The sequence below is a fragment of the Argopecten irradians genome, chromosome 2 (genome assembly GCF_041381155.1).
Source record: "Argopecten irradians isolate NY chromosome 2, Ai_NY, whole genome shotgun sequence".
Lineage (NCBI taxonomy): Eukaryota > Metazoa > Mollusca > Bivalvia > Pectinida > Pectinidae > Argopecten > Argopecten irradians.
In genome coordinates this window covers 11,361,699-11,380,797 of record NC_091135.1, presented here as the reverse complement: position 1 = coordinate 11,380,797, position 19,099 = coordinate 11,361,699, and the positions used below count along the sequence as shown (strand labels likewise).

Genomic DNA, 19,099 nt, shown 5'->3' with positions numbered 1-19,099 from the left:
TCCCTGGGGATGGGTTAGCTAAGTAGATAAAGAGTTTGATATTCTACCACTAGCCCTCCATCCCTGGGGATGGGTTAGCTAAGTAGATATAGTGTTTGATATTCTACCACTAGCCCTCCACCCCTGGGGATGTGTTAGCTAAGTAGATATAGTGTTTGGTATTCTACCACTAGCCTTCACCCCTGGAGTTGGATTAGCTACATGTAGGTAGATAATTAAAGTGTTTGATATTCAACCATTAGCCCGGTTGTACTTGTTATTATTCCACTAGTTAAAAAGCACATGAGTCTAAAAACCGGTAGTTATAGACAGGCAGTCGTTATATACAGTTGGTCATTAGAGCAAATTTTATTGCATTATCTCGAAAATTCGGCAAAATTTCCAACGATCGACATATATGATCTTTATCGCATTTAGGATAGTATGTCATGCACTCGAGAAAAATGTTCGAGCGCTTCAGGAAATAAGTCGAACGTCGAGATGTTATGTCTGGATAATAAGTGTTAGAGGTGATAACTACAGAGCTCGAGATAATAAATCGGTCTTTCGAGATAGTGAAGATACAAATGATAATATACATGTCCTAAATGCATACCACCGTATGTAAAGGAGTGCGATGCAGAAAAGAGATAATTTGTCAATTTTGTTTCAGGAAATTGGCATTGGTCTATGACATGTCATTTGTAAATAGACAATTTGCTGTATATATCACAACGGAATTCCTGGTAGCTGCAATATTTCTCTTGTTGCGTATAAAATCCAAAGACGTTGATTAGTTGTTCAAATACGAATTAATTAAATCACTTTTTTATGAATCGGAAGGTGATTTCCGGAGTGTCCGAAAATCGACCCGTAGAGACCGAGCTCTAGATCCTAACTGATTACAAAATATGAGACATGGAATTAAATGTACAATTGATACAATGGGTGACACCTGGCATGTATTATGGCTGGTCGGTACTCGGACAGGTGAGATAATTAGCTTATCTATTGTCTGAGTCGTAAGTGTCATAGTACTAGTAAGACCAGTTTGGATAATTAACTTCAAAGGGTAGATGAGTTATAAAAACACAATGAATAAATTACAATTAACCATATGTTATTTATATAGAGTAATTAACTGAAACAGAGTGAATAGATACATGTACAAAATGTAGCTTTAAAATATCATGTCACAAGAAGAAAATAAAGTTACGAAAGTTTTCGGAAATCAAATTAAATAATACTGAATTATTTAATAATACTTAACCAATGTTCAAAAAATACATAATGTAGCACTTATATCATAAAATTCTTCATGATATATACGTGTTCGCTATAAAACCAAGTAAGGGTCTGTATAACCTGAATGATTGAGTGTTATATTCTTTTAGAAAATTAAAGCACAAAATTCGTACAGTAACGTTACCAAAGAATAAAGTTTAAAAAAGTTGGGAAATATATCATGAAGAATTTTATGATATAAGTGCTACATTATGTATTTTGTGAAAAATGGTCAATATTTAATAAAGTATTATTTAATTTGATTTCCACAAACTTTTTTTTCGTCTTGTGACACAATATAATTTAAAGCTACTAACATTTTGTACAAGTATCTACATATTTTCGTACAAAATAGTAGCTTTCTTGCGGTAAGACAGACGATATTTTCCTAACTCAAGTACTATTCAGGGAGGAAACGACCTTTCTGGGTTCCGTGAAACGAAAAGACGACATTCCCAATAAGCATGTTTATGTAATATAGTAATACAATTATAATCTACAATCACGTCATCGTATAAGAAAAATCCGTTGTATTTTATTCCGCAAAGAGCACGTTTACAACAAATGTTACGGAAAGATGAGGAAAAAAATCACACAAGTTGTTGATTTAAGCATTGAAGTCACTATTTTTTAATTTCATTGGGGTATGAAAGAAATTTTGTTTGCAAACTGTGTGAATCCACGTAGCGGATTCTCACAAAGGTTTGCAAACCAAATTTATTTCGTACCCCGATGAAATTAAAAAATAGTGACTTCAATACTTATAATTAATTTTCCAGGCTACTTTATAAAACGAAATACGTTTACACGTACGATTCCATTGATTTTTTCCAAAGGATTATTTTTTTCCAAATCGATACGCAACGTCAATATTTCTATTGTGACGTCACGATAACGTCGGGTTTCCGCGCCAATATCGGAGTGTTTTTTCCATCGTGGAATGAAAAAAATGAATAGGCCAATCAGAAAGCCAGAAACAAAGAGAAAATGAATTATATTGATATGTCAGCCTTTATGTATAAGTTTACTATCAAAATGTCGGCAATTATCTTATCAAGGACTATATTTCACTTATAAATCCTTGATCTTATCCATGCATCCGCATTATACTTTACACGTAGGCCTATGTTATGTATATGGAGCGCAAATGTCATTGAGATCAAGTGCAAAAAGATAGGAGATCTATTGTGAAACAGCTATTCCTAGTTTTTACACGTTTTCATCGCATGCATGTCATCAGACAAGTCGTTACACAAACTGCTTACACAAGCTTACGTAAATCCGTGACACATGGAATGTTTTGACGGGCTGATACACAGCGTGTCTCGGTGTATTGATGGACCGGTTACTACACATAACTGACCGTTGGTCTTCCCTAAAACTATCATAACTCATATGAGCTCCGTAAATAACCATTTGAATTATAAATCATTTTACATATTTAATATTTCATTGTATTCGAATTTATTTTTGGAGAGGGGCGGTTTACACATACATGTACAGAGAGTATTTTTGTGTAATTCCAATTTCTCGATCTTCCTAGATTTGGGTAGATATTTTTAGCTTAAATAAATTTTATTGTAACAAAAGACAAATGGATTGGACAAAAGTTATTACAACTTTCTGACGTCCTTTCCGAACAAATAAATATATAATTACAATGATATTTTGTCACGTGATAGCTTAAATATGTCTATATATGTTTACTTTATATATCAAAACAAAACAAAAGTTACAAATTAGGATATAGCTAAAGAGATAAAGGAGGGATAAGAGACACCAACGCATATTTTTGTTTGTTATAGAGGGTTTTGCTTAGAACGTGTGAGTGGTTATTCCTAACTAGGCGGCGTAAGTATAATCCTTGTCTCCGCACACATAGCCTTCTGCTTTTCTAATGTTCTAATGGGTAGATATATAGATACATGTACAGTAACTCGAGTTCAGATAAAACTGGTATCCATGTTGTCTCTTGAAATCCATGTTGTTTTTGATAACCTCCACGTACAAATGTACTTAACCAAAAGCGTCAACACACGGACGGATGTACTGCGGTGTGTATTGTGGAGCCGAGCGCTTATGATAACCTGACACAGACTGGTCAATAGTTCTCGTAAGGACAACAAGACAGCTCACGATCCCGGTATCTCTGACCTTATGCAACCTAGACATATTATATAAACACGACTCCATACCTAGTCCGCCGTTACAGTCGCTACATAACCTTATAGCTTTCAACAGTCGTGTACACCGTTTAATGCTATTGAAAATGACTTTCAGTATTTTTGTTAATTTTGCCCTAGTGGCGCAGATCTTCACAGCTGTGTCTGCGGTAGATGTTGATGCTGGATTTGACGTTTTCTTTAAAACAAACATGGAAGAGATGGAGAACGTTCCGATTAGTTTTGACAAACCTATTCCATCGTGGCTGAAGGGCACTCTGGTGAGTATCTGTGGAAATTGTTATTTACAAATCTGTATTAATCTCGAATTCAGCATATTAATGTAATTTTCATTAATGTTTAAATCAGTAATTTTTGGGAAAATCTTCCGTAGAATAAGTTGGTTGGATGAAAATGCAGAAATCTGAAAAGTGTTTTTCAAGTAAGGATTACGGTATGTGGGGGAAAATCGTCAATTAAAGTTGTTCCATCACATACATGTATATTTCGAAACAAAACATATGAGTTTATTTAGGCTATTACAATTATAACACTACAACATCTACATTCATTCAACAAATCTCCCAAAATGTAGGATACCTTGTGCAAATCTCTGTAACAAAATTAATGTACATTTACGTTCATTTTGCTGTTTTGCCACTCCGCGTTGTGAGAGACAGACAATTTCTGCGCAGACGACACCGGGAAATATTAGGCAACTATATAACGTTATTGGAAATTGATCGGAATGTGATGATAAGAGTCGCATTAAAACAGAACACCAATTGACTCTTCAAGGTTTTCGAAATAGTTCTACTTTAAAAAATATAAATATGAAAAATAGATAAATAAAATTCGTTTCGGTTTAGGTACTAAGCTTTTATTGTGTTTAAACTAAATGTGCATTTTACAGGCCAACGAATTTTGGATACTGCTTTGGGAAAAGTAAAAAAAAATATGAAAGATGAAAGATGGTTGTTAATATATCCCTTTAAACTACATTAAAACAACGCTGCGCTATCTACTGGTCTGGACAGCTGTCTAAATATAGATCGTTCGATAGGTGTCTGGTCGGGTCAACACAGGCCATGGTCTAAATAACTGACCACTAGTCAACAAAATTCAAGTTCATGTCAAGTGTCACATGGCTCTGTGTACACTAATCTGATTAAATCATTTGTTTATTGGCTTGTTCACTACCATTGCAATTTGTCACCAGGCAAAGCTTAGTGACACTCTAGTTTTAGGTATGTCGGTTAAACATTAGTATATTTTTATATATAATTGGAGTCTATTAAAATGAAGACACATTATCCTACACTCGTTTAGCTGCAATATTGTAGCTCAAAAGAGCGGCAAAACGAAACGGCATAAGTTAGTAGCGGTACGAAACGTTTTCATACAATTAAATGTACGTTCATGTGTGTGAATTTTTCAAGTACGTTCACACAAAAACCTGAAGTTCATTATTAGATTCTACTCTTTAATTCTTTATAGGTCATGCTCGATACTCCTGGGGCAACTCTATATCCACCCCTGGAATAAACATGGATGTTATAGTAGAATTGAAAGCTCTGTGTGCGACAATGGGTGAATAGCTAGTTTCATCCTACATCAAAGAAATTGAATAACGGTACACTGGTTGACTGTAGGGCTTTGAAATTGGACGGCACTGTCTCTACAGTCTTCAAAAGAAGTTTATATTTGTCTGTGATTGGTCAGATTTTATATTTTCTGAGTTTCAATCACTTTTACTGTGGCATAGTACAGGGGTGGATATGACGACAGCGATAGTAACCCATGGGATATCGAGGAGGACACATGATGCAATCAATACAAGAAAGGACAACTCCGTATTTATGCATATTTAGGGTAAAACATTCACGATGCACATATTCTTGACATTTTGTTATCCTTTCGAAAAGATTTTAATGTTTCTTCCATTACATTACATTTCAGGTACGGAATGGTCTCGGCAGGTTTGAAGTTGGACATAGAAATTTCACTCACTCTTTTGATGCCTTCGGGAAACTCAGTAGCTGGATATTTCCTGGAAATGGTTCAGCATTTTTTACCACTAAGTTTCTCCAGTCTGACTTCTATAAAGAATCCGTAGCTAAAAACGACATTGCAAGTTACTTGATGTTTGAAAGTGTTGTTCCGAAATTCAATGAGGTTCAGAAATTAGAGGCTTTAGCTAGAGGAATAGATAATATGAACGTGAATGTTTACAAATTCACCGATCAAAGCTCGGGGAACATAAGCCAGTACGTTGTTTTAAATGACTTCTGGAAAATCTACCAGATTGAACCTTCCTCTCTTACAACTATAAAGCCCGTAACCGCGTCTGTTCCGAATGGAAAGCATTCGGGAGGTTTCGCATTTTTAAGTTTCTTGTCGTCTGCTCATCCTCTTCCAGAAAGTGGAACATTAAACCATTTTACATTCCTTTCTAGTGTTAGTTTAATTCCCGGAATCAAAAGTAAGATAAGTCTGGTGAGGATAAAATCGACAACTGAGCGGGAGGTTGTAGCAGACTGGGACGTTGATAAGGTACCTTATATGCACTCATTTTCAGCGACAGAAAATTATGTCATCATTTTTGCTGCGCCATTCTATATAAACGTCGGGAAGATCATTCGGACTGCAGAACCATTTAAAAGTCTTGATTGGTTCGAAAACGAGGACACTACAATTTATGTAATTCACATAAAATCTGGTCACGTACAAAAATTGTCCATTCCAAATGTATTTAGTATGCATCACATCAACGCGTTTGAAAGAAATGACTCGAAAATTGTTGTAGACGTTTCTGCTTATACAAGCCCTGCTTTCGTCAAAAATTTAGAAGTTGCAATTTTACGAGATGCTCAAAAGCGAAATAATTTTGACGCACATGCAATGGTGAAACGATATGTTATTGACTTGGTAAATGAGCACGCTACCATGGAAACCTTCGAAACGAACGAATCTACTGGTGTCGCTTGTGCTGACAAACTGGATTTGCCGACTATCAACGAGCAATATCGGTATAAAGAATACTGTTTTGTTTATGGTGTTGTATTAAAATGGGACAATGTCCGTCTAAGCAGAATTGCCATTGTCAAGAAAGATTTGTGTGGACAAAATAGGGACCGGATGTGGTTCGTGCCTAACCATTATCCAATGGAGTCTTGGTTTGTTCCCTTCCCATCACACCTATCGAAGGACGAAGATGATGGGTATCTGTTAGTCCCAGTGTTGGACGGAATAAAAAAGACAACCTACCTCGCGTTTATTGACGCGAAGACGATGAAGACCACCCATCGCGCCTACCTGCCCACGGCTGTCCCGTTTGGTCTACATGGACGATTCTTCCCGGAACTAGTCGACGTTCCGAATAAAACAAAGTTTAACAGAGTAACAAAACGAAAGATCAGATACAGCTTGTTTAATAAGACATGATACCAACGTTGTCTTAATGTGGTATAAACTTTTATTCAAGAGTCATAGGTCACTTTCTGATGCGGCCAAGGAACTGTTTCAATAATTCCCGGATTAGTGTGAAAGCAGTGACGTTTGAAGCGACGCGCGAAGTAACGATCCCTAGAACATAACGGAAGTCTCGATTGCTGCGGTCATAGCATACTACAGAATGTCTGTGTTAAGGACAACACCTCATCACAAAATCTACCTAGTCTAAGCATTTTTTTGAAGAAAGTCGAAACATAGGCATTACTCTTATCAATGATTTCAATATGTCGATCGATCATTAAGCCGCAGCCATTCCGAAACGGCTTTTGATTTTTGAAACGAGTTTGATAATTTTGTAGAGTTGCAAAAGTTATTAGCTTCATGCAATAGGAATCCATCAGAATCACATAAAAAAAACACGTGATTTTCAATAAAACTATTTCATGTACAGCCAAAATTGTTTTACTTCTTCCAACCATTCAGCCTCGTTGAAAATTGAAAAAAAAACCGGAGCTACCTAGCACAGCGACACTGTTTATCCACTACGGCGCTTAGTAGGATAGAATAATTGATAACCAGACTTAGATGATCAAATATGTGATATCGTAGTAATACCAGACTTAGGTTTGTGTCGCTCTTTTGAAAAAAAATCCCTCATCACAAGAGAAACAAATAATTCATATATATCCATGACAGCCTGGCACAACTCCGCTTGTAAATTACGATCTTGTTCTTATGTTTGATTTTGATTAATAACTGACTATCAATGGTGGTATATATCACCTTAGCTGCAATATTGTACCTCAAAAGACTTTTAGACAGAAAATGGTGTCGTCTTTGGAGCTACAATTGGTGCCTGTTACTGTTCATGGTACAAAGAAATATTTGTGCAAACCATTATTAAAACGTCTGGGAAAACGATGCTCGTCATTTTACACTTCTATATGATAGAGAGTAGTATAAACGGCCACACCTATTCCTGAGATTGTCGAATATATCCCAAATATCAAGATTATCACACAAGCTAGAAATGTCAATTTTCGTTTAAACTTGTTAAGGGGTAAAGCTGGTTCTTCCTCGCCATACAGTGTCAGTAATTTGACAACAAATGGAACAACTAAAACGACGTAAAGTGGTCCGAAACACCCCGTCAAGGAAATAAGATGTTCTAATTCCGGGATCAATATGGTGAACGTACCTTTGAAAAGAATGAACAAAGGTTATTTGATTGCAAATTTTTGTAACAGCTACACATATAGGAACATCTACTGATCTGAAGTTTTTGTGAGTGTATCTGATACGGAAGTTGCGAATATGTTTACTTTTTGTCAAGACTGGATTGCCTGACATAGTTTCTCTACTCTCCGCTTGGCTTCGCTCCGAAAATACAAGTATTTATGAGCGCAGCCTAGCGGACAGAATTGGTACTAAAGCAGGTAATCCAGTCTAACATTTAGCGTTGACTTATTCCGGATGGATATTTGTTGGTGACAATGAAGTGAAAACTATGCTCGTAAATGACCCATACAATCCTTACTGAAAGTTTGATTTTTAAAGAAAAGTAGTCGAATAAAAATAAACTTAGTTGCTTTTATTTAGTAAATTTTTAAGGAAATCGAACCAATATTGTTCAAGATAGATCAGATCATTTTAGCACAATGTCCTTAACTGATTCAAAGTAGAGTTATATCTCTTTATTTGATGAATTCAGAGCATATTTCCCGCTCTTGTATAAGCTAAATGTCAGTATCTTAATCTAACATGTATTGAGTTATAATGATTTATTCATGACTTCGAAAAAAGCACTTCAAAAACATTTCGGTGTTTGTATGTTCAACAAAGTCCGTAGTTGATAAATATCGAGCAGTTTGAGTTTTTGTCGTGTTGTGTAATCTGTAATTCGTAAAGCTTTCGTTATGCCCCTTTCATTGATTTTTCGAGCAAGTCCATCCCCCAACCCCACAAGAAGAAGATATGGGAAAACATCGGATATCTTGCCAACAGGTTATCTTTTGCAAATCTTATTTATTAATTATCGTGAGTGGAGGGGGTAAATTGCTTGAAAATGACAACTATATTTTCTTTCGCCTTCCCTAGTTTAAATTGCTTACCAGTGAATATCAACAGAAGAACTCGACAGACAGATTCTCCATTGTTACGAACTACTCCGTCGTCCCTGACCATGGTACTGAGCCGTCCCCACACCAGTCCAGTTACAATATAAACCACCATCCCTATACTCAGGTACATGGTGACGAAGGACAGAAGCTTCAAACTCTGATACATCCTAAAGGGCAAGGAATTAAAATAGTAAACAGGTGACGTTTTAAAATGTAAATTCGTTGTTTATGACTTAACAATGAAGTATAATAACCACAGAGGCCAATTCTGTTAGTGTACACAGCTGATATTATCAACGTTGATGTTTTGTCAGTAATTTTATATAATGATTGTACCAGTCTTCATAACAATTGTTACGTGTGCACTAAATCATCAAGGTACAACCTTTTAAAAGATACGTTACGGTATTGCCCAGGGCCAGTTTCATGCACATTCCTTAAATTTTAAAGAATCCCTGAACTTAAAATTCTCCATAGGAAAACATTACAGGCTCCTTAATTTATGAATTTTCCCTAAACTTTTGTAATACTTTTTATTGGAAAGTTTAAGTCAAGGAAGAATTCTTTAAAGAATGTTCGTAAAACTTGGCCCAGGGTTGCCTTATGATTATTCTCAGTCAAATATACCCATAAAAATATACATTGTTTGGCAGTGATTCTCGCCTGGAAATATTTTTAATATTCATTTATCCTTATATCGATTCCCAATAATTATTACCAGGTAACAATGAGCCATGTACCCGAAGCCGGTTAACGTGATTGATGAAAAAAGAGTATATACTTTTCATGTTGAAGATAATTTTGTCAAAAATTCATCCTAGAAGATATGATGAAACACATAAGTTAATGTTCTTCTATTTTCTCTTTTCATTTTGACACCCTTATGATTTGTGTCGCTTTAGACCATTATGACTAAAGTTTTATACATGGTTTATGGGCAATGTGAAGAGAATTTATACTCACCATTGATCACCTGGGAGGTTCAAAATAAAATTGACTTGTGTTAATTCTCCAAATTTTAGATAACCAAAAAATCCACACCCAATATGAAAACTAGTCACAAACACAAGAGCAACTCCTAATACGCCATTCAAACCGTCAAAGCGTTTCTTGTTAGCCATCCTCGCTCTAACTGGCAATATCTGTAACAAATCACATCTGCATGTAGGTAGGTAGTGCTTTATTTATCTATCTAGTTGTAATATTGTAGCTCAAAAGACTATATAATCATATATGATGACTAGATAAGGATGTCGTCTTGCCTGCCGAAAAGTATTGTAGGCCGGATACGTATATTCGTTATATGCTCTATCGAGTTTTACACATTCAAGTTTGCTTTCAGCGATTGAAAAGATACTTCTAAATGGTTATCTCTCCATATGCAGCGAAAGAAACTGAAAATGTTAAATAAATCAAGTCATATGGAATTTAAGCAAAATGCATTCCTAATACAATTTCGTAAACTGTCAATATTGCATATATTGCTGTTTACAAAACATTAAAAAAATTGAAAAAAAATGTACAAGAACTATAAAATCAAGGACATTCACGACTTTCAAATTGTTTCTTTTATCAACGGTGCTCTGAAATGTATGCAATTAATTTTACCAAAGATATTCCATCAAAGGAAAACATGACATCATTGACAAAGCTAGTGAATGTTACAAAGTTAACGGGTTTGAAGGCTGGTCGTGTCCTGGTATCGGGAAGGTCCCGACAGATGTACTGGAAAGCTATTATACTGATCCCAAACAGAACGATGTTGCCCGCTGTAGTTAAGTAAGAAAGAAGCTTTATCCTCCTCGTCAGGTAGACGGGCAACAGTAACACAGAGATTCCAACAATGGATACTACGTCATTGATAATGACGTATTGCAGCAGGAACTACAGAAAATAAATTATTTCTATTAACATCATGTTAGGGTGGCTGTAACAACAGATACGTTAAGTCACAAAATAGGACACACGCAATTCAGATTTAGTTATAGAATAAAGTCACTGTGACCTACTTTTCTCAGTATCATTCCTTTTTCAATTGACTTTTTTTTACATTTACAAAGCATCGATATGACAAAGAAAATGATTGTATTAGTAGTATTACTACTATTATCATGATTTGTGAATTTTGTGAATTTTTTTAGGAATTTTAGCTTTCAATTTTACTTCCTCAAACTTGAAATGATCCTTAACCTGACCTAATATGATACTGGGAATTATATGGCATAATATAGCTGGTTAACACCGTCAATGTATTTACATGCAAGAATAGAATTTACATGTGACGACCTCTAAAGGGCTCAAACTGCCACCTACTTTTAGACCGAACTTTAGTCTGAGTATAAATGCAATGATAAACATGCTATCAAAACTCCCCGTTCATGAACTCATTTATCTACTTACATCTTTCATAAACAGATTCATAGTTGAAAGCAGATCCGGCAAAAATAGACCATAGTTGATTAATATACTCGTGTTCACAGAAAGTCTGAAATGAAGACGAACACTTTTGTCCTTGCATTATTTCCTTACATTTTGAATAATTTACAAATGAATCACACGGCCCAATATGCATAACTTTCAGCAAGTATTTAAGTACCGATCACACATTTTTTTTTTTAAAGTTGTTGCAAAATATTACCACTAGTCTTCCAACACTGAGTTATGAGTTCGAAAACCGATAAGGACAGTTGCCCTGAATATATTAAAGGTCAGCGGTTTATCACTGTATGATCCGGGTTACATCCATCATCTATATAACTCTGTCACTTAAATGGACGTTTAAAATGAACCATTGAATGCGTTCCAATATTTATTTTTCATGTAGCTATGCCGCTACCTCCCAAGCCAAAAGACGCCGCAGTCTGTGGGTTGGTGGAAGGGCTTAACGTTCTATGAACAGGTAGGATATTTGAAGGGCGACATCCTCCTCCATTCAATTAAGGAATGATTTTTGTTTTTTGTTGTTTATTGGTGTGTAAACTACGGTGGCTGGGAGCGGACATGAAATAAATAAAATTATTGCGTGGGAACGAAATATTATTGCGTGGGAACGAAATATTATTGCGTGGGAACGAAATATTATTGCGTGGGAACGAAATATTATTGCGTGCGAACGAAATATTATTGCGTGGGAACGAAATATTATTGCGTTCGAACGAAATATTATTGCGTGGGAACGAAATATTATTGCGTTCGAACGAAATATTATTGCGTTCGAACGAAATATTATTGCGTGCGAACGAAATATTATTGCGTTCGAACGAAATATTATTGCGTGGGAACGAAATATTATTGCGTTCGAACGAAATATTATTGCGTGCGAACGAAATACTATTGCGTGGGAACGAAATAATTATTGCGTTCGAACGAAATACTATTGCGTGGGAACGAAATAATTATTGCGTTCGAACGAAATATTATTGCGTTCGAACGAAATAATTATTGCGTTCGAACGAAATATTATTGCGTGGGAACGAAATACTATTGCGTGGGAACGAAATATTATTGCGTGGGAACGAAATATTATTGCGTTCGAACGAAATATTATTGCGTTCGAACGAAATATTATTGCGTTCGAACGAAATAATTATTGCGTGCGAACGAAATAATTATTGCGTGCGAACGAAATAACTATTGAACTCATTATCATACATGGATGATATGACAGTAATCATGCCACCGTAGTAATATGATTAAGATATGGCCTACAACTTATGAAACGGCACCTTATCTAAAAAAGATGTTTTCCTTATTTTTAACGATTTAAAGTCTTGTTTATTGTATTATACTTTATATATCTAATGAAATACACGTACCTATGATGGCGTACAGGGGACACTATACATGTCTATAATTGTATTTATCTTGTACGTACAGCATATATATATATATATATTATCTTGTACATATGAACAACTTAGTATATAAACTTGTACGTACAAGATACTGTAATAATTTGTGAGACATGAAGTTGTACGTACAAGATAATAATTTGTAGGTACAAGATACTAGGTTGTACGTACATGATACAACGATGTACGTACAGACGTACAAGATAAGTGTTTGTGCATACGTACGTACAAATGTACACGATACTGTAACAATAGATACTAAAAAGATACTAAGTTAAACGTACAAGATAATAATCTGTATGGACATGATAAATAAAACTATATATTGGTCCTAACAAGCTGCCGTAAATAAAAGCATTATATGTGCTTTTATATTACTGTGTATATGCTTCAATATTTCCATTTGAATGTGTGCAATTGTGTTACAACGAAAGTTGTTTTGTATCAATACTTAGTCAACTATTTTAAAAAGTAAAACAATGAATTTACATGACTTTCTCTACAATTTTAATGCAAATCATTGAAGGCAAATACTGAAATAGAATACAAATCCAAATAATACATGCAATAAACTTTAAATTAATGGTTTCGAAGCAAAATATACTTTATAAAATATACCTTATTAAGAAGGTTTACAAAAAAACACTTTAAATGACCAATTACAAAGAATATTGATATGAAATTGCAGACTGCCACATTTGAAATAGCCAAAGGTAAACCGTTGATATTTCGTTCCCACGCAATAATTATTTCGTTCCCACGAAATAATTATTTCGTTCGAACGCAATAATATTTCGTTCGCACGCAATAATATTTCGTTCGAACGCAATAGTATTTCGTTCCCACGCAATAATATTTCGTTCGAACGCAATAGTATTTCGTTCCCACGCAATAATATTTCGTTCGAACGCAATAGTATTTCGTTCCCACGCAATAATATTTCGTTCCCACGCAATAATATTTCGTTCGAACGCAATAATATTTCGTTCGAACGCAATAATATTTCGTTCGAACGCAATAGTATTTCGTTCGAACGCAATAATATTTCGTTCGAACGCAATAGTATTTCGTTCCCACGCAATAATATTTCGTTCCCACGCAATAATTTTATTTATTTCATGTCCGCTCCCAGCCACCGTTGTTTATTGGTGTGTAAACTGCATTTGTTCGGCATATTGTAAATGACGCGCGTCAACAGTAAACCACAAAAAATAAAAATCATTACTTATATTTATATTTCAATCAACTATTTCTTTTAAATCTAATGTTCCGGTAAAATAAACTTCTTTTTTCAACGTTATCCGATTGATGTAACAGCCGTTCAATTGATGGAATCCCGGAACAGCTGGCTCCAATTTGGCGGGAAATGTTGTCAAGTTCAGAAAGTACACAAAATATAGTTCAGCAATAACACTATATTTTCATCCTATTGCTGCAATTTTTCTCAACTATTTAATTTTTTGAAATATAATTTAAGATCTTCATTACATTGATTCTTTTAATTGAAGAATTAAAAATGCAGAAACAATATAAGCCACATCTGATGCGCATTAACACTACTTGTGGAAGTCAGTGTTCCGGTGTATGTATTCCTGTGCGACAACCGACTGCCTTTACAAAAGTGTAAACGATTTCCCAGTTGGCAGGGTTATATAGCTAAGAAAAATGGAAATGTAAGTATTGTATGCCTGAATGTTTTGGGAGTGGTTGTGTCTCCTTGTAATAGCTGGACTATTGCTCTTACAGAAGCAGGCTGTCAAAGACACCAAGCCATAGTATGTATGTTTCTGCCCCGCTGGGAACACAGGGAGATGACAACTGGTTGTCAGTTGTTAATATACTTTAATGGGTGGTGCGTTTCTACGACTGTAACATTCACTAACGGAAGAGAGTTTGCTTTACTTTCTTTGCCTACATGGCTCAATATTTCTGAGGTAACAACTGATTTCTCTTCTGGTCATTCAATCTCAGTCTAGATACGTATGATTTGTTCAATGTATAAAATTTAAATTCGAACAGAAATGCGAAACAAAATAGTGAATAGATGAATAATTAAATGAAACATAACTGACCTGAACTTGCCAGCGTGAGACTGTAAACAAGAAGGTCCGTGTGCCATACTAATCTCCGCTACTCTTCCGAAATCACTTAATCTCTCGCCTGTCCTGGAATAGAAATAAGGCTTCAAAAACTATATCATTTTTACATCTTGTTGAAGAGATATGTCCAAGTTTAAAATATGATGATAAAATAAGATATCCCCGGTAGTAAGAGTTTTTCCATCATAGCTACTAACATTGTTTTTGCAAATAAAACCAATTAAGGAAACTCTAAATTTGCTGTGCATTTTTACAGACATCGATTGGTTCAAAAATATTTAGAACATTTGTCATATTTCCACAGCAGGAATATCGCCATTTTCGTAATTTTATGTAAATAATACCCATTTCATTCTAAAATGAAATACGAGCGCACAATAACACAGCGATAAAAGTTCAACATTACATACAAACAACGCAAAATAGGTATGGTTAAATTATTTTGACAATAACATTTTGCGTTCTATCTTAAATTGTATAAAAATTGACAGAATTTCTGGATCTACGAAGGCCCTATCAACTGGTGGTTTATTTGTTTTTTTACGGGTTCTCTTTAAGCTGTGTAATATTTTTTTGAAATTATCAAAGATTTCTACTTACCTAAGTATATCAATTATGGACCTTTGTTGAGGCCATATAGTGTTATATTGCACCAGTAGAATACTATTAATTTAAATTCTACAAAGGCAATATAACACGATATGTACTGAAACAAATTTAAAGGTCCTTATTTTTTTTATTGGATATGTTGTTTCTTCAAAAAAATGTCAAAAACAATATCTAATGAGGTTTTTTTTATCAAGATCTAATTGTGACGGGTGCCGTCACATAAAGTTTCCCCAATCTCCACAAATCCTAATTTGACAAGAGTGACTTCTGCTGAATGATCACTTTCTTTTACCTGTAAATAAATTTTATCTCGTAGAAGAAAAATGCTTTTTGAAAAGTCACATCATTAATAGTTAACATAATGCCTATCATTGTATTAGATTTGTGTTCTCAACCATGTTCTTTTTTGTTCAATTTTGTCCAAATGCATGCCGTGGTTGCCATCTTGGTTCCTGGTCTGCAAAATTTCCCCCCAAAAAATAACCTCAAAATACTTATATGTCACTATCAACAATAAGATCTATGACTTCAAAATACAACAATAATGAGCTTGGACATAAAATAGATCCCTGCTGACCAGTAAATAAAGGGAGATAACTCTTACTGGTTTTAGAAAATTTAAAATAGTCACAAATTTTGTCTTTTTACTCATGATTATGGTATATTCACTTTAAAAATTAGAATATGATTTAAACTTCATATTGAAACCAATATTCCAGGCAAATCGGACCAGTAGTTTAATATCTATAAGCAGTTCAATTTTGAAGAATGAAAGGCTGTGGCGGCCATCTTGGATACTGGTCGGAAAAAATGAAACCGGTCACACATTTGCAGTTCACCAGAAAAGACCTCACAAAATTTCATGGCGATCCGACTTATATTTTTCAAGAAAATGGTCGGACAATGTCGCGGCGGAAAAAGATGAACCAGAAGAAGAACCAGAATAATAATAATAACAATAAGAAGAAGAAACGGAGCAAACACAATAAGTTCCCCACTCCGTTGGGAGAACTTAATTATTAGAATAGCTTTGGTCAAAGAACAGCACCCTGAAGAATGCAGAGTTTGTGCAATGAAGTTAATAAAGGAATATCAACTCGATGTTTCTAAAAAATGGAAACACCGAGTCAGTATGCAATATATTGAACGTCACGTGTCATGTATTATCCAATGAAAATAGTGGAAAATCAGAGCATATCTAAAACATACAAATATTCGAGTAACATTTTAATTCGCTTTCGAACTCTTGCAAAACTACACAAAATTTGCATCTCTCGAAAATGTTTTACAAGATTAGATGAAAAAGGGTAATACCTTTTCGTTAGCGTGTTGGCACAGTCAACTAACATTAAACTTGCCAATATGTTTAAGGATCCATATAAAAGTTGTCCAATGCTTCCACTCTGAAAGAAAGTCAGTTTATAGTGGAAATGACGTTAGTTGGTAATGCTGGAATTCTGACTACAAAATAAAACATTGACGAACATTGACAATAGACCATTTTATCTATACTCAGTTTATGAATGTGTGGCAATATTGTATAACGCTTTTAATTCGCAGTGCCAATACTTCGTGGTTTCCTGTACGGGACATATTAATTAATTGCAGTCAGTACAAATAAGCTACGTACGAATATACATCATAATATGTGCACATAGATTAGTGACGTAGCAACATAAATTGCTATAAACATGATGATATGTGCACATAGATTAGTGACTTAGCAATATAAATTGCTATAAACATGATGATATGTGCACATAGATTAGTGACGTAGCAACATAATTTGCTATATACATGATGATATATGCACATAGATTAGTGACTTAGCAACATAAATTGCTATATACACTGTACATGATGATATGTGCACATAGATTAGTGACTTAGCAACATAAATTACTATGTGCAAATATATTAGTGACGTAGCAAAATAAATTGCTATATACATCATGATATGTACACATAGATAAGTGACTTAGCCACATAAATTGCTACGTCATCGTTCTTCTCTACTGCGTACACACATATATTTCACATTTATTGTTTATTTGTCACTGACATATAATTTTGTGAATTATACGATATTAATGTTATGATACATACTGTAAAAATACCAATTTTACCGAGATTAAATTTTAGCATAAATGCGAAAAACTGTAAATAATGGTTTAATTGTTAGCGCGGATATAAATTAGCGTAATTCGGTGGTTCAATAACGGAAATATCCTCTTACAAAATTTAGCGCTGTAAATGTATTAGCGCTTCTAAGACAGCGCGAAAAGCGCTAAAATAAAACTACCGCTAAAATGAGTATGTTAATAGTGTGTCAATGATTTACTTCATTTTTCACTTTTGTATAAAATTCGAGGATTTTAGTTTAAACGTGAATATAGTGAAAATAATCCAACCGCAAAATTTACCTGCCATATTTTTTTTAAAGTAAATGAAAATACAAAGTCTGTGAAATGTTTGAGAGAATGAAATATAATTCAAACTATCATACATTAGGTCACCATCTAAAATAGCATTATGTTGATGTTAAACCTACCCAGAGGCCTAGAAGTTTGACCATGTAAGGAAGCTCAAGAAATCCTATTCCAATATAACATGGGAGAAGTAGCATAAATCCTTGAAAATCTCTACAAATAGTAAAAAAGACATTCACCACAGATCTAAAACATTACGATCTCATACACTTAACAAAACTACACAAAATTTGCATCTCTCGAAAAAGTTTTACAAGATTAGATGAAAAAGGGTAATACCTTTTCGTTAGCGTGTTGGCACAGTCAACTAACATTAAACTTGCCAAAATGTTTAAGGATCCATATAAAAGTTGTCCAATGCTTCCACTCTGAAAGAAAGTAAGTTTATAGTGGAAATGACGTTAGTTGGTAATGCTGGAATTCTGACTACAAAATGAAACATTGACGAACATTGATAATAGACCATTTTATCTATACTCAGTTTATGAATGTGTGGCAATATTGTGTAAAGCTTTAAATTCGCAGTGCCAATACTTCGTGGTTTCCTGTACGGGACATATTAATTAATTGCAGTCAGTACAAATAAGCTACGTACGAATATACATCATAATATGTGCACATATATTAGTGACGTAGCAACATAAATTGCTATATACATGATGATATGTATGTGCACATAGATTATTGACTTAGCAATAAAAATTGCTATAAACATGATGATATATGCACATATATTAGTGACGTAGCAACATAAATTGCTATATACATGATGATATGTGCACATACAGTGTATATTAGTGACGTAGCAACATAAATTGCTATATACACTGTACATGATGATATGTGCACATAGATTAGTAACTTAGCAACATAAATTGCTATGTGCACATAGATTAGTGACGTAGCAAAATAAATTGCTATATACATCATATGTGCACATAGATAAGTGACTTAGCAACATAAAATGCTACGTCATCGTTTTTCTCTACTGCGTACACACATATATATCACATTTATTGTTTATTTGTCACTGACATATAATTTTGTGAATTA

At 34.4% G+C, this 19,099-nt stretch overlaps 2 protein-coding genes across 2 annotated transcripts; one reads left to right on the top strand and one right to left on the bottom strand.

The window, feature by feature from the left end:
* Positions 1-3,304: 3,304 nt before the first annotated feature.
* On the top strand, positions 3,305-7,340 carry LOC138314448 (beta,beta-carotene 15,15'-dioxygenase-like). The gene is made up of 2 exons (XM_069254792.1): positions 3,305-3,706; positions 5,385-7,340. The coding sequence occupies exons 1-2, from the start codon at positions 3,521-3,523 to the stop codon at positions 6,867-6,869; spliced, it is 1,671 nt and encodes a 556-aa protein (XP_069110893.1). The 5' UTR covers positions 3,305-3,520; the 3' UTR covers positions 6,870-7,340.
* A 317-nt stretch (positions 7,341-7,657) lies between these two features.
* LOC138314449 (neutral amino acid uniporter 4-like) lies at positions 7,658-18,183 on the bottom strand. Its single transcript, XM_069254793.1, has 8 exons — positions 18,109-18,183; positions 16,872-16,960; positions 14,922-15,014; positions 11,399-11,483; positions 10,607-10,882; positions 9,962-10,140; positions 8,990-9,165; positions 7,658-8,076 (listed from the first exon to the last, which is right to left on the bottom strand). Exons 1-8 carry the CDS (start codon positions 18,181-18,183, stop codon positions 7,811-7,813), a joined length of 1,239 nt encoding a protein of 412 aa, XP_069110894.1. The 3' UTR covers positions 7,658-7,810.
* Positions 18,184-19,099: the final 916 nt, after the last annotated feature.

Coding starts and splice junctions, on each gene's coding strand:
- LOC138314448 (XM_069254792.1), top strand. CDS start 3,521: ATGCTATTGAAAATGACTTTCAGTATTTTTGTTAATTTTGCCCTAGTG. Junction 3,707..5,384: donor CGTGGCTGAAGGGCACTCTG/GTGAGTATCTGT, acceptor ATTACATTTCAG/GTACGGAATGGTCTCGGCAG.
- LOC138314449 (XM_069254793.1), bottom strand. CDS start 18,183: ATGCTACTTCTCCCATGTTATATTGGAATAGGATTTCTTGAGCTTCCT. Junction 15,015..16,871: donor GCCAACACGCTAACGAAAAG/GTATTACCCTTT, acceptor TTTCTATTCCAG/GACAGGCGAGAGATTAAGTG. Junction 11,484..14,921: donor TCTCACGCTGGCAAGTTCAG/GTCAGTTATGTT, acceptor TCTTCATTTCAG/ACTTTCTGTGAACACGAGTA.